Raw genomic sequence first — 26,068 nt, 5'->3', positions numbered from 1 at the left:
AATACAGTACATTACTCACACAGTTAGAAAAAAACAAGACAGTTACAAAATGTTTAACTGGTAAAAGTTTAATGTCAACTTACTTATAAAAATGAAAAAATATTTTAAAATTCACCAAACAATTGAGCAACCTGGCCCTACTGACTACCAGCTATAGGAAGGCATTAGAGGAAATGATGGTTGTGTCAAAACAAAGGCTAACTTGAGGCATGTATGCTGTTTTGAAATAAAAGAAAAAACAAAAAACCCTCTCATTTGCAGGAAGCTAGATGCTTAGCCTAATTTTTAAAGCTAATTACAAAATCCTCGTTCATACTGGTCCAGATGTCTTGACAACTTCTTCTTCTAACAGAACTGTCAAAAGAAAAGAATTTTTTATGAGATCTTCATACAGCTTAGTTCTAAATCTTTGCAAGAGGAAAAAGAAATACAACACCATATTTAGGATATGGAAATTACTAATTAAAGCATTTTCTTATATTTTAACCATTCCTTCAGGCATCTGTATACAGACACTGCTGCAACTGCCGCCTTACAAAAGGTTTTAAGGACAAACGTACTTTTGCAGTAGTGCAAGCAATTCCATCAAACAATTTCTAAGCTTTATATATTATTTAGGTATCTCAGAGCACATATTTGAACAATATTCAGCAATAAGCTATGTAAACCAAGATGCATAAAATATTTTTTTATGTGGCAGTGTTAATGTATACCGTGCCACGGACCTACAGAGCTGCAGTGCTCTTAACGTAGAAAAATAAGAGAATGAGGTTATCATGCTTCCTATGGTATGCAATCACACCTTAACCTGTAAATTTTACAGGCCTTCAAGTAAACAAGTGTTTCTCCATTTTATTCAACTACCAGTGTTTCTTAGAAACTTTATAAATTCCTGTTTCCCGAACTTGAAAAAAATATTCAATTAAGTTATCACTGCCCTACACTTATCCTGGCACAGGAATACAACAGCAGTCATCTCTCTGTTTTTATTGCTTCTTCTTTTCAGAATAGCAAAAAAACAGAGAAAACAATAACAACAAAAGGTCTAAAAAAGGCCTTTTACACTCACCAAAGCAGAGATTAAAACCAGTTAAAAGAACTTTGGGTAAAGAAAGCAAAAACACAGTGATTAGCTTGTCACCACATGGTATGGCAAAGCAGTATTGTAACTAAATGTTGCAAGGACTAAGTCCTGACTTCTCCCCTCCTTTGGCACCAACCTACTTGAGAGATCTCACACCTTCAGTGAAAAATACATTTCTAACTTAAAGCTATTTTGCGATCTCTACTTGCAATATCACTAATGGGTTAAGAAGTAACTAAAAGTGAACAGAAAATGGTTTGTCACATTTACTGTAAACCCAAATTAACCACAGAGGCTGGCTGCCTGCTATCAAATATGTAGAGCAGTCTAACAGTCTTACCTTCCATCTGTTTCCACATTCATTACAGACAACAAACGTTGTCATGGGTTCATCAGCACTGCGGGTTTGAACCTTTGGCAAAGGCAAGAGCCAGAGCGGAAAAGGAAAATTAGTATCTTCAATTTTTGTTAGTGTGTGTTCAATGTAACTGTTTAAATCAAAGTTTAGCATTAAGGAAATGAATTTGCATAAAAATACAAGTTAACTTTATGTATCAACTGAAACTGGGCTTTTTGCCTCCCTATATATATTCGGATTTTGAGAGATTTAGTAGCAGTAAAATACCAATTCCTGCATTGAAACTGTGCACGTATTTCTAGGAGCAGATTCTGCACTAAAAGTACAACGTCCAGTACACTTTCACATACATTTACTGATGCAAAGGCTTAAAAGTCTCATGACTGAAAAACAGCTTGCTATTTAAAGCAGTTGATAAATATAAAATATAAACGCAGCTGATCCTATGATGAAAATTACATTCCCTGAAGCACTGTTAAACAAATTAAAGCACCCTTTCTGTGGCTGTAGGAATGACTGTAAATCAGGGTCTAGTGTTGCTCAAATGGCACATTAAATATATACAAAAAATATGCATGTGTATCTATGTATATATAATTTTCTGCTATTTAGTCCCTCTGTAAAAATAAGCTTATGCACATTAAAAACAGTATCTCTCCTCCACATAAACCCCTTATCAATATGATGTATTAAGAAGAGTTAGCAAAAATTCAGCACTGCAAAGAAAGTGAAGTTTCAATCTATACAGATACTCGGCTTCGATCTACATAAAATTTTTGGCAAATAAATACAACAAACTTGCTTTACATAAGCACAACTAAGTAGATCCAGCTATCTTCACATTTTGTAATTTGTCAGCATTTCGTTAAAAGTTCATTTTGCAATACCAATTTTTTTCTCTGAGTATCTTTATATAGGACTTAAGGTTTGAAAAAGGAAAATTAGGAGTCTGAATAATCACACACCTGGGTGTATGTACAGTTCTTCTTTTTGCACTTGCCACATGTAAACAGATCAGTTTGGGTACCTCCTGTTTTAGCCATCTGGTGCTCTCTGATGGCTTCTTTGGTCAGATTTTTGCGCATTTCTTTCAGCTCATCACTTGCCATTTCCTATAAAGGACAAAGAGCATACAGAGTTTACTAGAGAGTTTTAGCTTTAAAACAAGCTACCACAGTGCCAGCCAATACAATTTTTTATTTAGAATCCATGAACAACAACTCTGTTGAAGAGCAATGTAATTCTACACATTTTTAATTTTACAAGACTTAAGCTGGGATATTTCACAGCACAGAAGCTACTAGAAGTTAAAAATGTTCTCCTTTTTAACACAGTCGGGAAAAAAAAAAGTACAACATCAAACATCTAGAAACATTTCTATGTAAATACACTTCAGAAGTTCAGAAACTTAAGCGAGGCAAGATAGAGGACTTAAAAAAGTTCTCCAAAGAGGCAAAAAAGATGCTCTCCCTAGGTCAGATCATTGGATAATTAGCTCATTGACCTACATAACATTTATTATAGAAAAAAATTTACATTATTTTGACTACTTCCATATTTGTACTGATAAATACAGTACAGCCATAATTTAGCATATGTTACCAGAAATCATATAAACTTAGTTTCTAAACACTAACAAAATAGTTCAGAATCACCCATTTTATTTTTCTCTTAAAATAGTCTTAGTGCACAAGATCCCCAGAAGGTCTAGCAATCAAGTGTGCAGAGCAAAACCAATTTATTACATTTTTATTCAATACAATTTTATTCACCATTCCATGTAGGTGTGGAATGAAAATCTTGTATCAATGCTTCACTTCAGAAGTAATCTTAACACTTAAGGGGGTTTTAGCCATTGACATTTTAATCCAAAACAATAATCAATGCACTGGACAAGAGAAAACATATGTTTGTGCATATGTACATAAACATGTAGAACAAAGAAAATGAAAATACATACTGAAGGTAAAACTTGCTTTTTTTACACATTCTTTCACCAGCCTCTGTTTGCCCTAACCTTTATGTGAAACTATAGTTAATAAAAAAGCCAACCAACAAAAAAAACCCACCACAACTTTCTTTTGGAATAAAGTTAGTCATGATTTGCACTAGTTGACCATAATAATTCCCCTCAGTCTCCAAGGCACTCCTTTATACCTCATGTGAGGGGGCAGAACCTAACACACAGAAGCAGAACTACAGAACTGAAACAAATGTTAACAAGATGCATCTTCATTTTCCTCTCCCATAAAATCTATTTCTTCATTTGACTTTCTAGATCTATTTTGACTTGTAAAGACAATTTCATGGCCTCTACCCCAACACAGCCCTGTAATTCAGATTCTGCAAGCCAGAAAAAAGCCACAGTCTTTCAGAACTGTGGGCAGCTTACACAAATTACTTTTGTGGCTAATAAACACAGGCCAGGATGTAAGACCAAGAGGGAAATAGTTCAAGACCTGCGCTTCACTTACCTCTGCTGTCATTTTGGCAAACTTGTCAGGAGGAATGTTTCCACATAATACATTTTTCCTTAGGTTAGGGTTCTTTGCATCCTTGAGATTCGCTATCCTACTTCGTACCCTATTTTTGTATTTCATATCAGTGTTTTTTAATTCTTGAAAAATAGGTGCTTTAGAATTAAGGAACAAAACATGGATAAGTAAAATAGAGCAAAACATTAACAAGTAAAACAGAGAATTAGAAAAGATTCATTTTGGGGTCAAGTTCTAAATCAGTGTACTCCTCCACTGTCCATCAAGTTCTCCCCCCACCCCAACCAACAGCTACTTTCCTGTTCAATACAGCAGAATTCACAACCTTCTGAAGCCTAATCATAGTTTAGCACAGGCTCAGTGAAATATGAATTTTTGGGCAGTAAGACCTCAACTGTAACAGTGAAAAGTCATCCATAAGTTTATGTCCAGTTTATTGACCTCATCCTGAGAATTAATTCAATTCTGAACCAAATATTCAAATAATGACAGCTCACTAACACTTTCTTCTTTTGTTAAAAAAGAAGCGCAGATCTCTGTTCTGGAACTGTTGAAACATATCACTCTTTTTAAAACTGCAAATCCATTTAGAAATAAACATGTAGAAAATTAAATAAAGACACTAGAAAATTATTAAGACTGTTAACAAGAAAAGATTTTTAAACAGTGTAGAAGAGCCCAGCATTTTATGTAAGAATGCTTCACTAAGATATAATATTGCTGCTACAAGGAAAACATATTGAGCCGAAAAGAACCCACTCACACTCACCTACATGCATTCCTACATATTTTAAGGCAAATCATTTAGGTTGGGCTGGTTTTTTAAACACTAAATTTATGTACTGATGTGTTGAACACAGTGCCATTTTTGTTTCATATGAAATACAAAAACATTCAATATATAGATCAAGTTAATTAATTTGAAAATTACTGGTTTTTAAAAACACTCCTGCTCTAGAGCACACAGATATACAACAAAGGATATCTTCTTCAATCTGAGAACCCAGCTCTTCTTCATCAGCACCAATAGCAATGTAATCATCTGAGGAAAACAAATGATAAAATATTAGCAACCTGACACTCTGTATTCTATATACCTGAGATCCCTATAGTTCCAGAACTCTGAAACTCAGCAAATTATAAAACACCTTTTTATATATGTAATTTTAATTTACTGTGTACTTAAACTTTCAAAATTTATTACTTGGAAGAACACAAATAAATGAAAGAAGCAGAACAGAAGTTTAAGAGTTAAAAACACTTAAAAACCAAAAAACGTCTGACACCTAATTGTAAACACAAATAGAAACAAAAAACATTGCTATACAGAAAAATCTAAAATATTCCAAAAGGGTTGGCATGTCTCCCATCTCCACAGTCTGTGCACAGAACAGGCTATTATAAAAGGGAAACATTTTATATTGTGTTTAATCAATTGTTTTAGTCCACACAATACAAGAATAAGCAAATAAATGTTTTGCATGCATGGAAGAGAAAGATTTCATTAGAAACATAGTAATTAAATAACAAACAATCTTATTAGACTTTTTTTTTAACTGCAAAGCAGAGACGTGTCATAAAACATGCAAATTAGAAGAAATAGACCACAGCAGTCTTGAAGGCAATACAACACTTCAACTAAAATGTCTCAAATTAACTGTTTACTGTTTCTGACCAAAACACTTCCTCACAAAGAAATCTACCTTTCCAAGACAGATTAAGAACAAATTACATACAATGTTTGCCTCCTCGTTTCAGTATGGGTGTATCTCAGTGAGTAATCCAAATATAATTTGTCCTTTGATCTCATACCAAAGGCCATAAAATAAAAAAATAACCTTTTTTTGATATGGAATATCAGTTTATATGTGCTGCAAAAAGCAACAAAGCAAAAAAGTATTTTGGAAAACTATCTAAAATGAAGACTATACAGAATAATGAATACTAAGATGCTATGATACTAAGATGTGACTGCTCCCAAAAGAAGTCTATGAACTATATATCCAGATGACCACAAATTCATGGTGTTTAGTCAGCTTTGCCTATTGTCTATACCTGAATTTATATGAATTAAAAGAAAGAATAAAGGAGTGAAGAGAGTAAACACAGATGATTCAGAAGTCTACTTACAGTGGGCCAAGTTACACTAAGATATGAACAGAGAAACAGGAGCTGGGTCATAATTGATAAAGAGAAAAATGCACCAGGAAAAAAATCAGATAAATCTGAAAAGTCTAGCTTTCAATTTGCTCTTTATCTAGCAAATCATTCAATTTGTCGGTTTAAAGACACCCAAGCATACATGAGAGATAAAAAGAAAAAACCCCAAACAGTCAAGGAATTTACAGATACCCAAAAGGCATCGAAGTTAAGAGCAATGCAAGACTCTCTTATTGCATCTTGCTGAAATGTCAAGAACAAATCAAAATAGATAGGCAGCCTTCAAAAACTAAAATCTGAAGGTTCCTAGGACCTCTGGTGTAAGAAAGGCAGTCTTGTATATAGCCACACCCTCTCAGTCAAAAAGACCGAGACAAAAAAAATAGCAGCCTCTACAAAAAGATTTAAATGAAGAATTAAGGAGGCAATAACATTCCTGAAAAGAAGATCCCCTATTGGCAAGGTATCAGATGAATTGAGCCACAAAATGTCCTGAATTAGCAGCAACAAAAATGCATTTTGAAACATTCCCATGCTGTCAAGGTTACTCATTACTTGCAGCTTGGGTGAACTGGTTTATGGGTCTACACACAAATGGACACAAAGAGGGTTTAGTCTACCCTACAGGGCAGGAGAACAGGTAGAGTGGGAAAGACAAAAACAGTGAAGGAAATAGTTAAACTTGAAAAGATAGTCTACAAAGCTCACCTCCTGTTCTGAGAGCTGCAGAGAGCATTTCTCTACATTTCACTCTTACAGAGTCTGAAGTGCTTGGTGCCCGGGGAAAAGAAGGGATGAAAGAATTTGAGGGAGCACTACCCTCCTCCTTCCTGCTGCTGGAATTGCTACTTGAACTGCTAAAGAAAGGCAAAATGAAAACCAATATCAATGTTTTTTTCCCCTTCTTCAAATAACTTTGTTTCTGGGCAAAATACGGGTCTTTTGCTACATCCATTTCATGGCATTCGAAAATAAGAACACAGGCCACCTTTTTAAAGTTATTTATAGCTCTAGAGTCAATACAATTTCTAAAGTGTCTTTAGACTATTCACTAGGGTATTCCACACAATAGAGACATAGCAGGTATTTCATTCCATTATGTGGCACATAAGCTTTAATTCTCAGTTCTTTACATTAACATGAAAGCTTTTTTTCCTCCCACGGAACTTTATAAAACAGTGACGATACATCACACCAACATTCACTCTGCAGCAAATGCCTTGCATTCAATCTGCTTACTGTACTGAAGGGGTGTCATGGTCATACCCCTCCCCCCCTCAATTTATACAGTTTTGCAAACTGTAAACCAAGTTTTCAGCTTCCATCTGGACATACAGTTAGAGGTTAAGCTTCAATTTTAAAATGGCTGCTGAACAGAGATCACTAAACTCAAAAATGTATAGAAGAAATGGGCTTGCAAATAGTCTTTTGTAAATGTTCTTCATCTCCTGCAGTGGCATTAATGTAGGCTTTTTTTCTGGTAACATATTTTGTGTTTACCAAAAAAAGTGCAATGTTTATTAAACATAAAAGCTAACATACAGAAGAAGCATATGCAATTACCACAAAGCAGAGGCTGAAAGTCGTTTTACAGTTCTCAAAGCTGGGTGCTAGTACTGAGAAAGGACAGAGTATTTGACAGACCCAACAGATGGAATAAACAATAAACTTGTCTGGCCATATCTTGACCTATGTCTTTCTTTTTTTTTCATGTCAACAGTAGCACAGTTTATTTCCCCAACAACACACTGTTTCTTGTATAGCTCTGCCTTTCAGAAAAGTATATGGCAGCTGTCTGTAATATGACAAATTTGGACCAAACAGTTTAATGTCAATTTAAACTGAGTGGGATTATTTGCACAGCCAATAAGAATTAAGCACCTTTCTTCTCTGGCTTCAGGGCTGTTTTGTGAGGAAGATGCAGGCTCCTTTTTCTTTTCTTCAGAATCTTTATCAGTTGAAGGTCCATCTGGAAATACAAAACATGAGAAACTCTCTTCTACCCAGAAATAGTAACTGATTTAAAGCAGCGGTAAAATATCATGATTTCTCCTGAACCACTTGGAAATGCTATCAGCTCCCACTCTCCGCTTTGACCTTCTCTCGCAGTACAGCCTTCCACTTCCAAACACCCTCCCAACGCAGGAAATGGAAAACATGACAACACTTCAGGATCCTTCGAGTCAAGTCCAGCATCTGCTTAAACTGGTAGTGAAAACATGATGGAAACATAGACTTCCATGATTTATTTTTTCCAACACTCCTGCATTAGGTAGACAGTAACTTCCTAGGTATTGCATCAAGTCTCTGGAATTTGTCTTCCATGCTTTATATACTTAAGTTCCTACTACATACATGCCATTCTTTTTAATTATATTGTGTAAGACACCATTGCTGGCAAAATATAAAGTAATTTTCATATTTTTGAATGAGTTTTCCAGACACACAGACAGTATCTTCTGTGATAGCACTTAAATTATTTGCCTTAGTATTTAAATATATTTGAATCTGCAATTCCCATAAAGGTTATATTTCACTACGATTTTGTAACGAATAAAGACAAAAGTCTTTATGGAAAATAGCAATCACAACATTTAACTCCAGCACAGCAAGAATGCATACACCCTTCTATTGTAAAGAGGATTTCAGAGTGGATAAATTGAGTGCCTGCTTTGATTTGTTCTCTAGAAAGGCTGGCTCTCTGCTGCCTACAGAGAAAACCTAGTGAGATTGGCATCACTGAGTGACAGATTTCGTGAATTCCTCTTTCTGAGCCCTTATAAAGCTGCTATTACACTTCTAAATTTGTAGACTGTATTATTGGAATAAGAATATATTACAAACTTTAAAATTAATTAAATGCAGAACAAGAAAAGGAGGGAAATCTGTTAAGGCTTAGTCTTGCCAACAAAGATGTCCTGAACTAAGCATGTAAATCCTTGTTTAAGCATCTATAAGCATCTTTACTTCTGGAGGAACCCCGTACCTGTGCTTCTCAGAGGAACTTGGTTGTATGTAACACACAAATTTGGGTCTCCTCAAACACTGAGCTTTTAATTTTTATAGAGTAGAAAATAACTGTACTGGCTTTCTTTTTATAGGAACAATAAACTGAACATGATTTTGATCCTTTCCTTAACCTGTGAGTTAAGGAATTTATCTAATCAAATACCACTTCATTAAAAAAAAATTATAAAAAGAGAGTAGAGACAGCACCACTGGATCAGACCAGGCACCAATCTACTATTCTGTCTCCAGCTGCACCTATAAAGAGATACACACAAAATAGAACAGGAACCAGAAAAGCACAAGATACTTCTCCAGAGTATTCCCCCAGCCTTCGAGAGCTCACCCATTGTTTGCAATGTTGTATTCAATCCTTGATGAATTTTGTTTAAGAAAAGGAAGATAATTAAACACAGATGATGCACTCAGGCTGACTGTCTTTAATAAGCTGAAGATGTTATTTAAAGAATTCCTAATAAAGATACCAATTTAATAAAATAATTTAACTAAGAAAGCAAACAAGACTATAAACCCAATGGATCACATGAGTTCTCTGCTATGACAACTAAAGTGCACTAAGAGAAAGAAAACAACTCCCATTTTTAACATGCATACTCACTCTCTCTATGGCAACAACTGATTACATGATATAATCTTTACAGATGCTCCAAATATGCACCCAATCTCATTTTACTTCATAATGTTTTAAGTACATGCTCATTTCTGTCAGAGGCTTTAAGACAAACCAGTAGATCAAACAGGTATCTTGGGGTACAGCTCACGTCTGCAAAGCAGGACCTCTGCTTCAGCCCCTTTACCTACACTTTTTTTTCTGGCACACAAGCTGTCAAATTCAGGTCTCACCTGTGTATCTCCTGTTTATTATGCAGCATACACACCACAGTGGTATAGCTGGCACACAGATCTCTTTTATCAAACACTTCCATTTAGCCCAGCACCATTTCACCACAGACAGACACCTGCCAACACCTGCCAATACCCCAATAGCTTCTTTCCCTTATGGAGGGCAGGCTATACACAAAGCACACTGATAAAAGCACAGCTCCTCCTATAGCTGCAGACCAGTCAATGCAAGGATGTCTCAAACCAAGGTCAGGCTTGAGCAGCTGAGACTGGACATCTTCACCATGTATGTCTTCAAAATGACAGCTTCTTTAATCACTTAAGAGTTTATAGATATTTTTGCTTAATCTAGTTTCAGAATGCTGAAAATAAAGTTAATATTATCCTAAGTGCTTAAGTTGCTCTTATGGATCATAAATTGGAAAGCACTAGAAAAGATGCTTTCCATCTTTAAACTCACGTATCTTGTTTTATTGAAATGCTGTATTGACAAAAGAACAGAGTGCAATTAACAGCCTGCTAGGCAGCATTTCATCTATCCTCTGGGGAAAGAAAAATTATCCTTGACAAATTAAAAGTCCCTACTAATTAGCTTATTTTACATTCAATGACCAGACTCTAATAGAAAGGAAGAAATGGGAACTATGAACAACCACAGAAATTCTAACAAAGTAAGGTGGAAAAAAACGGCCCTTCTGTGAAATGCCTTTAAAAATTCCAATGTGATTCACCTCAGGAAGTCTACAGAACATTATAAATATTTATATAATATAAACTACAAGTTGTGCAGTTCCTTTTTGTACCCCATACAGCTATTCAAACTTACTAATTTGTGCTTCAGAAACAAATGGAAACTGTCACCAATTTTAGGACTGAAAATTGTAACTTTGCGGTTTTAGCTACTGCATCTTCAGGTGGCTATTAAAAAAACTCAAAGCTTTGTTTTTTTATAAGAGAAGCTAATTTATATTAACACTTCTTCTTTAAAATACAAAGAACATGGTAGGAACAAGAACAGACTATAAGCCACTGGAATAAGACATTCAAAGTTTAACAGCTGCTCTGCAGTTTCTACCTGGACTTGCAATTAATTTGAAAGATACTTGAAGCTTCTCCAATGAAAAATTTCTCCAGGGTCAAATAAGACAGAACAGTAGCTTGTGCTATTGAACAAAAAATTTTAATGTAGTAAGATACAGCCAGATAACATAATTTATCTGAATGTTAGAGGCCATTAATAGCTTTCTCCTAAATTTTTCTAACTGTATTATAAGCCAACACTAGACATTTGCTAGTAATAAGAAAAAATAAAAATATAAAGATGCAATATTATTAATTTATAAATCTAATCTCAAATTAAGAAAAATATTAAAGTAAAAAATTTTTCCAGAAACGTTAATGAAAGGTGACTAGTTATTACCTGGAAGGACATGAAAATTTAATTTAGCAGGATACTGTGCGTTGCCTACTCAGGAATCACCACCAGGACTTGGAAAGTTTCCTGAGTATTTGGTTTAAATAAGTTAAAGAGAAGAGAGAACAGGTATCAAATTAATTTAACAATTACCTTCACATTCATTAATTATTTAGGCTTCATTTTCCAGACTCTGACCAAATAATCTTGAGATGCACAAGCAGCTACACTTGTCAGCAATTCCTCTACAAGATGTACTAAGGCATGAAGGTAAGTTCATTAAAGTTTCTTTTCAGTAGTAGCACTGGGAGGAGGAATATATAAAAATCCGTATATAAACAACCAAATTATGAACTGTTTGCTATTTTTAAAGATTTTTTTATCATCAGTGACAAAAGACCATGATACACGGACTTATTCACTATATGTGTTTTTCTCTTATATAGTATAATGCATTGTGTATTGTTATCACTCTGCTGATTAGCTTAACAAATCAAGACCTATTAACAGTACATGAACAGTTCCAAATATACACTTGACCAGAGGTGATTTCTACAGCTCATACCAGATACGAAAATGAAACTACTGAAATTGTTTTTGCACTTGATTCTGCTTGATGTCTTACAAAGACATGTACTCTTCTTATCAATAGTAAATAATATTTGTAAATGCTATTACACTCTAATTTAAGAACTTGCTTTGCCAGGAACATTTTTTTTGGCAAAGCCAGTAAGTTGAGATGTCCTTGAACAACTTCACTTATGACAGCACTAACATACCTGTAAGATAGTCCTAGACTGCACCTGCTGGCTCCAGGAGAATCAAATCCAAGTTTGAAATAACAAAGGATTTTGTGAGCAAAGTAGTATTAGTAAAATACTTCTGTGATGCCTGATTAGCATTATTAACAAATAAACACTCTTTTAAAATAAAATTACTCAGGCATGTCCTTCTTTGAAATAGGCATTTCAAAACGTTTGTGGCCTTACTTTTAGTTTTCAATATTGGCAACAGATGCTCACTTAGTGTTAAGAATATTGTGCTGTCATTCTGCATTTTTAGTTCAGTAAATAAAGTTACTATATAAAGTTTACTTAGAGGATGAAAGTTTACTTAGAGGTCTGGACATTCTTTTTCACTGTATACTCTTCAGTTCAGCACGTAGTTATTTATTATGAGAGTTATATTCCTTAAGGGATTTTTGTTGCTTTTCTAACACAAAAAACACTCCTGACAACCTAAATGAGTGTGCATAGATTAATTATCTGCACAGCATACTCTGTATACTCAGCTACTTGGCAAAACAATTATTTGTAAATCCAATGTTATAACTGAGCAGCATTTTATTTGGACAGCTGAATTTAGCTCCTTATGCAAATTGTGACCATTTCTGCTGTGTAGTTTAACTTTCAGAAAGTATCTGAAAGGGACCTTGCAATGTGGCTTCAGACAATGGTCACAAGCCCCCTGCTGCACAGCTTCCAACCCCTCCAATAAAACATTGGTAACCTGGGAAGGCCCGAGTCAAGCCACAAAGATCTGGTGATTCACAACTGACTTTGATTTGTTCTCATGTTTCCCGTGCATTCCTAAAGACTAAAATTTGATAGCATTGAACTGGAACATTACATGCAGCCTGAACAGTCAACAATTCTTGCCTAAATTCAAAATGTCATTTATAAAAATAACTCACAAAGACTTCAGAGCTCTGAGTACAATGCTTGGTACGATTAACAGCTGTCCGCTTCTGCTGCCATCTTTGCTCCATACCATTTTACATGCACTATAAACAGCATAATCGAAACTGATTTCTCAAGCAGCCCAACATACGGTATTTCGTATTCTTCCAAGAAAGTCAAAACTAATGATAAAACAGAATAAGAGTACTTTGTAAGATTCCCACCCATACTTACACCCTATCTTTCACAGTTATGAAACTTTATGTTCTAATGAGTTACTGAGCAGCGATAAAGAGGCAGAACATTTACTTTACTATGCCTTATTATCGGATCTACATTACAGCCATGGAAAACTTATCTACCTAAGTTTTGAATGTAAGCAGTGCTATATTTTCAGGATTAACTTGACTTTATATTTTAAGTGCATTACCACAACTCTACTAGAGCTAGCACAATAATTTACACACAACAATATGTTCTGTAACAAAAATTAGCACATGAACGAAGGTCACATACCCAATGCCTCAAGAAGTATTCAGTTCTGATAAATAACAAATATTTATTATTTGCTTTCCAGCTCCTTACATGTTTGACATCACCTCATGCAAAAAGCCTTAGGTAGAGTCTCCCAGCTGTGTTAAAACAATCTGATTATAGCAAACTAGGAAAGGAGAAGGTCCACCTTGCCCCAGCTGTTTGCTACTTCTACAGTCCCTGTGCAGGAAACAGTAACTGCAAACAAGCTGGACCAAAAAGTGATAGTTGAAATTTAAGCCAGAAGGAATGAAAAAAACAATTGGTTTTTAAGTGGTCAGTTCCCAGCTCTGGTCTTCTGGATAGGCACTCCAGCATTAGTTGTAACACAAGACGGAGTAAAGAGGCTCCTGTGCAGAAGGGAAGTCAGGACTGCTCCTTTGCACAGCAGCCTACACCCAGATAGACCTGCCGTGACCTTCTGGCACCACGTTCTCACCCAGACTTCTACAGCATGGAAACCCTCCAGGAAGGAGTGACACTCCCCATGTGTTAAAATGTTTGAACACTCAAACAGCAGTAAACTTTACATAATAACACATTAATACAATTGTGACTGACTTAAGGTACTCAAGTGTTAAAAAAACAAGACAATTGTTTTTAGTTTCTCAACAAACAAATGGCAAATTGTTTAGTCAAAGGACAGTGATAACCAGGCAGATCTCCCACTCCTCAAAGAGAGCAGCATCTGAGCACACTCCCAATGAGAATTCTGTTGGAAATGAGAGTATCTCCTCTGCTATGTTGTCTAAGTTAAGTTGTAGTATTAAAATTTTGAACTTCCAAGAAAAAAAAAATAACTCTCACCAAATGTTGATAGGGTTTTGTTTTTAAAACTTAGACTAATAAATTTTAATAACTTGAGAGCTGTATCACTCAGTCTAGCAGCTACTTTTAGAAGTCTTTAAAGTAACTGACACTAATACGCAAGTAAATTTCTCTACTTACATACCTTACCACTTTTACATACTGATACAATAAAGCCGGACTTCTACATTTAAATTTGAAAATAGAAAGTTTATTATTTTCACTATTTACCCGTTAATTCTGATTAGATCCTACACTAAGATCCTGATAGGCATTTATTTTTGCTATAAAGGTCATTATGAATTTAAAGGTATTTCACCAGCATGTCTAGTATCATCTAATTTTAACTACTAAAACTAACATTATTAGTAGGTAGGTTAAAAGTTTTTAACGTAGCTTAAAAAGGTTTGCCACAGAGGCTGTTGTTTCTTACGAGAGCATCAAAGTTTCAAGTTCTGACAAATTATCCACAGACAGAGTATTTTCTATGTCATTTACAAGACAGTAATAATTTATCTGATAAAACACTTCACAGTTGGTAAAAATGAGGCTGAGTTCAAATGGTAGGGGGACTCACACTCTCCTGGTATTTGGCATATTTTTCCAGATAGAATGGTAAATACCTAAATCATAATGTAAAGTGTTTTCTATTTTAAAATTTTAGCTTCAAAAATCTTAATTTACCTAAACTTACATACAAAGAAACAAAAGAGAGTGCACCACAGTGCATGAACAAAAATATCTGAACACATTTTGAGATTTAGGTGTTTTCAGCTATATTAAGTACTACCAAATACTCTTGAATAAAATCCTTACGGAAAGGTTTTAAGTGTATTAATTATTTTAAGGGAAATTAAACAAAAGGTATTAGGTCACTAATTAGTAAGCTGTTTAAAATTATGAAGGTTTTATAAAGTGCAGCTCTGTTTCTCTCTACCTGTAAGTTCTAGCAGATTTCAACATAATTTTTACTGGTTTTTTTTTCTTCACAAATCACTTCATAACCAAACTTCAAAGCCTCCACATTCTCACATGAGATTTAACACCAGTTCTTCAGAGTACTTGTTGTATTTGACAAAGACAATAATCAAGAAGAGGTCTGTTAATGCCTAGTGCTGCAGTACATTCACTCCAGCTCAACTGCAGGTAATGAGACTTCAGAAATGAATCATGTCAGAGAAGCTGATTTCCTACTGCCTGCCAGCCCAAATAAAATCCATTAACTGTTTCTCTACACACACTCTCTCGGTAATGGCCTGGTGACAGTCAAAGAGTAAAAAAACCAATTTCACCAGTGCAGGAAGTTTCAACATTCACATAAAAACACAAATATGTATAAAGCAAGGCAGGGTCGATGATGAGCACCAAGGCTACACAGTTAAAACATGCAAGAGCAGGGACATTTCTGTTGCCATACCTAACAGCTTCTTCCAAGACTTGATAAGAGATTTTGCTAAAGACGTAACCTCTTCATCTGTGCTTTGCTTGCGTATTGCATTCACTGACATTCCAATTCTGGTAGACTGCAAAAGAAATAGAAATGTACATTATCACAAGTGACATGAAGACAATTTAACAAATAAGCATATATAAATTTGTACTTTGACATTAACTTTTACAGTATCTTTTTTCTTCTGTGGTGTGTTTGTTTCCTTTTTTCTTTTGATTATCAGGACAAAATACTGCAAGCCTTTATAAAAATTATTTTAATAACATGGACATTTTAAAAATACTACTGTCTGTCTTCAGCACAAAAGTTTGGGGATGGGTGGACAGTGATGGTGGGAACAAGGGTTAAGAACTGTATTTATATTTTAGCATTATAAGAAGCTTGCTAACTTCTTCACTGACATCATACTCTTAGAATTCCCATTTAGTGGCTGTGGAAAAAGCTGTAATACCAGCTGGGAGAAAGCATGTTTTAGGTACCTAAAAGTTTTGGTGACACTGAGATTCTTTAGAATCCTAAGCACAGAGAGTTCTGACTTTAGATAGAAGCAGAACTCTCTGTGTTTCAGATTTTAAAGAATGAGCTATCCTATCAGAAAAGGCCAAGACAAGCTTTAAGTCTTTGCCGCTACTGCCACCTACAGAGTGATTATGAGAGTGACAATGCATGCCTTTCAAGACTCAAAAAATGAGGACATAAATTAAGTGCAACAGTAACATTTTAGAAGTTTTATGGCTAATGTGTTCATGTATCAAGGAGAAAATTTCCACCCTTTTAGCTTCACAATAGGAGAAAAGCATTTAACAATACAAAGGATTTTATTATCTTTTTGTATTTTGACTGAGGACTACACATTTTTATTTGTTAAGATACTCAGTTTTGTTGCATTACCATTTACAGAACTCAGTAAATATAAATTACTCAATTTTGCAATAGATCATCATAAACTTCCTTCTTCTTAAAAGGAAAATTTAAATCTTTGTAGCTTGCTAAAAATGGAAATTACTTCTTACAACCCAAACAACACTTTCTGAGGCACCATGGATGTGCTAAATGACTGGAAACATACTTAAATAATCCGTAGCTATTTCAGCCAAGGAAACAATCAAACCTCAGGCCTGAGCATCAGGTCTAAACACATATTTTGGATTAAAGAAAACAGATGGTTACTCACCTGTAACTAAAGTGTTCCATGATGGACTCTGCTCACTCACATTAATGGTACTGGCCATTTCTCTTGATATTTTGAATACTTAAAGCTCAACATTACTTTCAGACAATAAAGAATAACATGTCCTTGAAAATCCATAAAATACCACATCTAGATGTAAAAAAATTATCTACCAAAAATCCCAACCTTCAATTAATACCTGGGCACAATGACAGCCTATGCTCATCAGCAAAGGGAAAACACACAAACTTACAGACTTACTTAGCTAAATAAAATCCAAAAAATTCAAGTAAAACTCAAAACTAACTAGAGAAATTTCTTCTTTTGATCACACGAGACATTTTATGGGAACTGTCTGAACTGCCAGCTTTCTTAAAGCGGTACATAAAAACAACTCATTTGTTTGCTTTTATAGAGCACTGGATCAAGACTTCAACCTCCTACCTGAAGAGAGGAAGTAATGATCTACTAATTTATCTGCCTGCTAACTGGCACAGGTAGTCACAAAAGATCAGTGCTATATTCTCAAAATTACTATGTTTTAGTGGCAAATCAGCTGACTGTATTTGAAATTTCCTTAGTCTTCCTGTCTGTTCCTGTGATTGCCATTTTTAAGTGAAAAACTCCAGTATTTTCATTCTTCCCCACTTTAAATTCTAGAGCACTTTTCATCTGCTTTCAGAGTAAAGACAATCAAAGACAGCGTAAGACAGCTATTTTCACCCTGAAGCACTGAAACTGTGGCCAGCAGCCTTCAGTAGGTGCAAATAGCACTGAGCAGAAGTAATCTATGACTGAACCCAAAGCAGAGCACACGGTGGCAACAGGTGTTCTCTAAACCAGAAAAAAAGCAAAAATGTAAGGAACACAGCTGGGGAGGAAGAGCAACCATTGAAGCAAGCAGAGGTGCTACCAACTTTAAATTCTAAGTGCATGAGGGTAGAGAATTGGTGAGCACTTGGACCAAAGCAGAGCCAAACCAACCACGGGAGAATAACCACCTCTGGATTCCCAGGTCTCCACAGCTTGCTTGCCAGTGAACTAGCCTGAAGCCATTAACAAGGGCTGCATATCACAGCCTAGCTCTGCACATGTGTGTGTAATTTCCTGTAAAACCTGTTTGTTAAAATAAAGCCTGACTGTCTCACTGTTTAGCTGTGCACTAACCACAATTAGCACCAGGGACACAATGCCTCTAATGCCATCAAGCTGCTGAACAGATTTGCAAGTCAGACCACCAGATAAATTGTGTGAGGAAACCTACTGGCTCACTGCCTAGCTGAGCAAGGATCAGCTTGCTTACATAAAACTCATCAGATGTAACACAGTGGTATTATTGCCTGTAATCACTTCAGCTTTCTGTGAAAATACATGTGGCAAGAAAAACAAAAGTCACCAGCACAAGCCCAGACTACTAATATGCACCTTCCTATTGCACATGCCTGTAAAACTAGTCAGAGGACCTCATCATTTCAGGCTGCAGTAGCAGTGGTATTACACAGGAATAACAGCTAGCAGGGCTTTTCTTGATGTAGCCAGCTTTCAAAACTTCTTAAAAATGGGTATTGAAGTATGCTTTTAATTTATGTTCTGCATTTCATCAATTCAAACACATTTCTCATAAGTCTTGATCTACACAGAGGAAGATAGTGCCTCCACTAACTCATGATCATCACCCTTCTTGACAGTGGCACACTAATGATCCACGGCCAGAGCAATGAGTAAGATTACTTCGCATTTCAACTCTTACTCCAAGTCCACCATTGCTTCAAAAAAAAAAGTAAATTTGAGTCCAAACATGTTGCTAAATCCAAGCTTATGCAGTGGAACTGTTTTGAATACAGCAATGGATATTTATGAAAAGATTCCTAACTAAGATACAGTCAATGCACTTTGCAAGAGTATCCCAGAGTACTTGAATTTCCAGAGCACTTGAAGAGAGATTTTTAATTCCAAAGGCAGAGGAACATCATTATACTTATGCAAAATATAATTTGCATTAAGACTTGCAAAAAGAAACTCCAAAGAATCAGGTTAACCAGAGGGGTTTCCTTGGTTTTGCTCTTGTTTTGTGTGGGGTATTTTTTCTGTGGGGCTTTGAGTTTGTTTTCTTTTTAAAGAAGAAGATTGAACATAGGGGACAAAGTGTTAGAGTTGTACTAGCATTCATGCATAAAAGTTCCTGTTGTCTGTCAGAAATAGTATCAGTAATAACTTACTAAATACATTCTGCAAGTATATAGGACACATGAATCAAAAATGTCATTGCTTCTGACACCTTTAAAATTTGAACTTTATAGCTAATTCTTTATCTGTGACCATTACCTGCCCCTTAGAAAAAAGTTACTTTTTGGTCTCCTCCAATTTAAATGGCTACTACAGCAAATCAGGTCTCAGATTTAACTCTTGACATTTTAAAATTTGCACAGATAGGAAATCTCTGGCTAGTTTGGAACAAAAGTTGCTCACTGATGAATTACAGGACAAGCTCTAAAACTTGACATGTAAGGAAAGTTGACCAAGTTTATTTTTTGAAAGAATTTACAAATAATATATGAAATATTGTTAAAGATGTAAATCTAAACAACATTAGTGAGAGCATCCGTGCAACTGGGAGAGATTGTACCCCTCCATCTCCAGCCCAGGAGAGTAAAAGAGGAATATACTTTAAGAAATACATTCCTCAGAGTGATGGAGGGGCGATGTGGAGTGTGTGTCAAATAAAACTTGCCTAAAAGGTATCACCTATGTTTCTCCTCACTTACAAGGCAAAACCAGAACTAACTACATAAGAAAAGATGTTTTCAGCTGTAATCAGGTGCATTCTTCTTCAGGAGGAAGGAAACACACCACATTTGTGTTAGAGTTAAAATGTAAGATTCTGTGTCTGGTAAATTTGTAAGCAGCTCTTCTCCTTTATCCATGACAAAATTCACTACTCTCAATCAGAAAAATAAGCTTTAAGAGTTTTCTACTGGAAAAAAACACTTATTATAAGTGTCCTAAATCAGATGAAGTGAGACTAGATTACCACTGATACTTCCAAGGACTTTGGACCTAGGAATCTACTTTAAAAGTGTAACCTTCTTTCAAATCTGCTGGCTCCACCTTCATTACAGAGTTAACATTTGCAACATAACAACAATGAGAAAATCATACCTGTAGTAACTCAAGGGTCATGGGAATATTCTTAAGCTCCTTCAATAGATCAAGAGCTCCAGCCTAAAAAAAAAGAAAGAAAATAAAAAAGTTAACTTAGCAATCAGGAACTTCAAATATATTATCAACAATAAAATCTGACTTCAGGGTCACACACTGGGTTCAAACCACCAGTTCTCAATTTATCCACAGAACATAAAAAAGAAATGTTCCACTTCACACACTCTAAACATTAACAGGCCTTAACTTGGAAATCAAAGTATTCACTCAAAGACTAGGGGAGTTTTACCCCATGTAACTCAAATGACAGTCAAAGCATTCTGTCAATTACTATTTAACGCACACATCTTCAAGGGTGCTTCACTTAACAGCGTCAGATATAATCCAAACAACAGCAGCAATCTTCAGTTCAGAACAACCACATCAGTTTTAGCACAAGAACTTGGAATTGAGAAGCTCTGCACAGCCCATCAATAGTGCACATATATATATATAGAACATACACAGACATCATCCTTAACTGTATTTGTGGTGATGTAGTAAAGCCACATGTTGTGGGTTTTTCTTTTTTCCCTGCTAAGACTGTTAGGAAAGGTACTAATTAAATCTGTGTAAGCATCTTTCTAGATAGATGATTCAAGTTCAGAGATTGTACTATTAGACATTATAAAAGTCTATACCCAGCTACTCTAACAATTCATTCCTTAGCAATACAGGCCTTACTTTAAAAAAGTTTGCATAAATGTGAGCTCTGTAATTCTCTTTAACCTCTCCAACCCTGATGATTTATGAACTCTACTTCAGCAAAGCTCTGCACCATTCACTTCTGACTGCACACGTGGGCTGTCAGCCTACACAAACCTCCCAAAGGCTGAGATGATTTGGCTGTTATTCAAGTGCACGTGGTGCTGAACCTGGAAGCTATAAACAGAAGGGAGGCAACAACTACCTGTGCATCCAAGAGGCCATTTGTTTCACTCAGGCTTAGCTCATTACCTTTTCTTTTTTTTTTCTTTTTAATTCATGAGGTTTAGAAATAAATCCCACAAAATTTCCATTTGCAAATCTGTGGAATTTGATTCACTTTTCTTTTCTTACCTCTCAACTCATCCTGTGTTATTTTGCATTTTTCTTGCTTTTGAATTCTCCCTAATCAAATTCTAATATAACACCTGTTGCAAGGAAACTTAAAATATTCTGCTACGTCTGCAGTCTTACACCTTTATCACTAAAGATAAAATAACCATCAGGAGGTTGAGAAAGATGGAAGTGGAACTTCAGTGTCGCATCCAAAAACCTTCAGCTTTGGACACCTTCAAATGTCTGCTACAACCTTTGTCTTTCAAACACTTCTGATCCAAAGAAGCCTCCAAACCCAAACATTTCACCAAATACCACCTTACACAAATTCAATTAACGTATAAAGCTAAAGTTTTACTATTTTGCCATGACAGCAAAAGCCTCATTTAACTTTTATTCATGATATACAAAACTTCTCTAGTTCTAACCACAGAATTTTAGTAGCAATGATGCAAGACTGAGAAATGTCTTCAGGTGCTAAATTGAGTTGGCATACTAAACCATCTTTCTCTCAACAACCATAGGCGTGGTTTCTTCTGTGCAAACACAGATCTAAATAAGTTAATTATTTTCACTGCTATAAAACAAAATCAAATTCAAGAAAATTTTCTTAGCCAAAACTAATGACAAAAGTCAATGTGCCATTTTGAAAAATATAATCCGATTAAGACTTACCTCCAAACCAATTAAATTATTAACACACTGTACACAGCATGCAATTTCAAAATAAACACAGCTTACTGTTGTCTGCAAATTCAGTGAAAGTAACACTGTAATGCAAAATAACACTCTCTTCATCTCATCTTAGAAATAGTTTAGTCAAACTTTCTTTGACTGTTATATCCTTCCAAACTGCACATGTGAAAACAAATTATTCCCCAAGTGAATGTTTTCCAATACTAGCAACTTGATACACAGCAGGTTAACAAACCATGCAATAATTAAAAAAAAAACCAGAAAGCAAACAAAACCACAAAAAAAATCCCACAAACAAGAACAACAAAAAAACCAAAAAACAAAAAAAACCACAAACAAAAATCAAAAACAAAAAAGCCAAACTCAACAAAAAAAACCAAGTTAACAGATGTTATCTACATTTTATGCTGGTTTCTGTATCAAAGTACCAAAATTGATAATGCACTAATCCTTTCTAAGCCTTCACTTCTCTAAACATACTGTGCACCAAGAATTAGATGCTTTAAAGTTAAATTTAAATTTGCTTTAAACTCATACCAACTGAACAGTTTTTCATAATCACTTCTCTTAGCATAAAGTCAAATGCTCTCTGTATCCCAAAACTAGTGTGGAAGTTGCACAGTATAACTTGTAATTACTTTTCTCCCAATGTAAGACTTCTGTGTTCAAAAAAAAACCACAACCATTTAAGACCATTATTATAAATGGTCTTCTTTTAAAGGCATTTCTATAATTTTATAGAAAATGAAAGGCAATGTCCCATTCTCCTAGGCTAGCTGACTTTCAATTTACCTTGTCACTTAAATTAATCAAAGTAATTTTCATACAGATCCAGTAGATTACTCCTCTCAGCTTCTTTCAGCTGGTCAGATCACAACAGCACAGAATGGTATTCTATAGTCATATTTTAAACCTGAGCTTCAGGCAATAGAAAATGGAGTACATTTTTGAAGACAGCAGAGATATCCAGTTATAATTCTGTTCTATTTGAAGGAGTATACATTTAATAACAGACTATTTTATTTTCTTCTTTAAACTTACTCAAGCATTCTTGATTTCTTTAATCCATGGGTGCAGCCTTAGTTTTCATACCTATTCATTACAGCAGCTTAATGAAAGAAAGGTGTACTTACATACAACAGAAGCTCAAAGGAAGGCACTACAGGTTTTAATCCAATCACAGTTCTGAAGGAGGAGTAGTATCTATTTCAATTTGAAGCAACAGCAGAAATACGTATCGCACAGTGCATTAAATACTAAATCATATTATTTCCTCCTTCAAAACAAAAGAACTACATATATCATTTCACTAACATAGTTATGAAATCTGCACAGCTACAATTAAATTCTTAGTCAAGGCAAATCACCAAGAGTCTGACTCAGAAAGAGTGTCTGCATGGCCTGTCCTTTTAACTCATCAAAAGAAATGCCACAGAGTGCTGTGCCACAAGCCAGAGTCACCTTTGTATGAGAGATCAAACATTTCTTGTCATCTGACTCTTGACAGCTTCAGAACGAGCAAGTATCAAAGCTTTTCTTTTTTCTTTTATTATTAATGCATCTCATCAAAATATTCTCATTCAAAGACACCGACCAAATACCAGTTCCTGATGAGTAAAAATGGAGAAAGGAACACAAGAGGTTGTCAAGAGCATCATTATTCAGTGGGTACTTGTGTAAAAATGCATTTCTCATTTCTTCTTCATCCTTGTGAGACAATAAAATACCTCTTCATACAGAGTACCTTAATAATTTTGCTAAAGTTCACATTTTAACTGCAGGGCAAAATTAAGTAGCAAAACACTTTGTGCAATTAAAGAAATACCTTGTAAATGACAAAGACTAGTAAGAAAACACAGAGACATTTCCTGGTTTGAACGGTAACGTACATCGTCTCCTCCGACACAGCTAAGGGTTTTTATCATGCTACACACACGTGCTTTGGAACTGTCACATCTCCACTCTTGGCCACAGTGGCACTTCACTGAGAAAACATCAACCCAACAATGGAGCCACTTGTGAGTAGTAAGGAGCTGGAATGAAGGAGCTCTGTTTCAACACAGTACAAAAGCCCAACACCTTTGGTGCTCCCACATTCTCACTCCTCTGATACAAAAGAAAATGAAGGTCCAGCTCTGGCTCCATCCAGGCACAGCCTGGCCCAGCTGTGCCTGCTGTGTTCAGCCACATCAGACCTACACTGACCCCAAGGAAGTCACTACACCGCTCCCCAGAGCTTGGAAAGTTAATTATGTTACACATGCTAGTGTGAATACATCTTCCCAGCTACTGTTAGAAATTTTATCCAAACTCCTAAGCTTCTCAGATCACAGAGAAGTGATGGTGGCTCTGTGGTCACCTGCAGCATCCCTGGTATGGCTACTCCCCGGGACCAACATCATTCTCATACTACCTGAGAGCTATTGTTTTGTTTCTGTTATCAGAAGTTTTCCAAATAATATTAGGCTGGTTGCCCTTTATCATTCTCATGATCATGATATTTAAGCATTTCAGTCAATAAGTTTTCACCCTTTCAACACCTTGTATGAGAGAGCCACTACTTCAGTTTTAGAGAAGGTGAAACAGCAAATGTTTTTGTGCTCAAACACATGAAGAATACAAATAAAAACAAAGAGGGGAAAATAATGGAATTGATAAATGCCAGTCATGAAATATTATTTCCTCTAGACAAGGGTCTTGCCACCACAATGTATCATTTGAGAGTTCAAATATATCAGAGCTAAACCATGACATATTATGGAACCTCAGAGATTGAAACATGGCATGTGTGCACTTACAATGAATTTTTTGTATTCTGAACAAATCTCATTGGTTTAATACAATGAGTATTTCTATAAACATGCAAATATTATTAATAATGCTCTTTATACTGTCCAGTATTAAGCAATAATAAAACTACTTCTATAAAGTGGATTTCCACAGTGTTGAGTTCTGAACTATTACTGATACTAAGCTTTTAATGCACTGTCATAACACGCAGAAAAAAACCCTTAGCTTTATGTATATAATGGTACCTTGTAGGAAGAACAACAGTCACATATACAAGCAAAAATTTCCAGAGAATAACAATGTGCCACCCGATAAAGAAGTAGTAAACAGAGTTTACAACCTACTTATATGTTATTTAATGTATAACCATGATCAGTTATCTGGCTGTTGCTCTACACTCCGATTTTACTTACTTTGATGTGTTTGTAGGCAAGGTACAAACACCATATGTTATCTGAGTTCTGTACGAAGGGCATACATGGCAATAACACTTAAGACAACTGAATCCTATCTAATTATATTCTTCCTCCGTTCTGAGGCACAAGTTATTCTCCAGATTAATAAATACAATTAGAAGTGTTGCAGGTTAAAGACAAAAAGAAAAAAAAAAAAAAAAAAAAAAAAAAAAAAAGACACAAGGCTCACATTCCTCATCTGTTTGTGAAGTTTACCCACTCAACTCCGGCCCTGCCGCAGCTGGGTTTGGGCTCTTCACTCCTATCTTAGCTTTTACATCCCACCAAAAACTCCAGCCTTCAGACCTAAAAGCGACAAGCCCCCAGCACAGGAGGCCATCTCCGCAGGCGTTCTCCTCGGGGTGACAGGTTTTCCCCCGCGCAAGGCCAACACCGCGGCTTCAGCCAGCAGGAAACGGAGAGCGCAGCCGCTCCCAGCCAGGGCCGCTGCCCGGGCGGGAATCTCCTCTCGGCCGAAGGCGCTCCCGCCGAGGAGCAGAACCGGCTGCCGGCCCCCCTCCTCTGGCGGGGCCGGGGCGAGGCGCCGCAGCCCCGCGGGGAGGCGAGGGAAGCGCCGAGGCCGCCGGGCAGCGCGGGGAAACGCGGCGGCGGGAAGGGACAGGCCCCGCGCCCGCGGGAAGGAGGGAGCGCGGGGCCGGCTGGGGCCGCGCCGGGGCCCGCGGCACCGCCGCCAATCCGCCTCCCGCCCCGTCCCGTCCCGTCCCGGCGCTCACCGCGTTCTTCTTCTGCACCATCTTGTCCATCTTCTTGGCGATGCGGATGATCTCGTCCTCCGTGGCCATGGCGGCGGCGGCCCGGGCGGCGCCAGGCAGCGCGGATCGAGCGCCGGCCGCGGGAGCCAGGCA

General features: G+C 36.3%; 1 protein-coding gene across 1 annotated transcript; it reads right to left on the bottom strand.

The window, feature by feature from the left end:
- Positions 1 to 52: 52 nt before the first annotated feature.
- TCEA1 (transcription elongation factor A1) lies at positions 53 to 26,068 on the bottom strand. The gene is made up of 10 exons (XM_005517161.2): positions 25,937 to 26,068; positions 20,182 to 20,244; positions 15,819 to 15,924; positions 7,979 to 8,066; positions 6,806 to 6,954; positions 4,923 to 4,979; positions 3,917 to 4,071; positions 2,408 to 2,554; positions 1,425 to 1,496; positions 53 to 354 (listed from the first exon to the last, which is right to left on the bottom strand). Exons 1-10 carry the CDS (start codon positions 26,003 to 26,005, stop codon positions 346 to 348), a joined length of 915 nt encoding a protein of 304 aa, XP_005517218.1. The 5' UTR covers positions 26,006 to 26,068; the 3' UTR covers positions 53 to 345.

This window comes from Pseudopodoces humilis, chromosome 1 (genome assembly GCF_049639895.1).
Source record: "Pseudopodoces humilis isolate 2021_Gansu_Grassland_sample_001 chromosome 1, ASM4963989v1, whole genome shotgun sequence".
NCBI classification, from domain to species: domain Eukaryota; kingdom Metazoa; phylum Chordata; class Aves; order Passeriformes; family Paridae; genus Pseudopodoces; species Pseudopodoces humilis.
The sequence above is the reverse complement of the archived record's forward strand: the minus strand, read 5'-3'. Positions and strand labels throughout refer to the sequence as shown.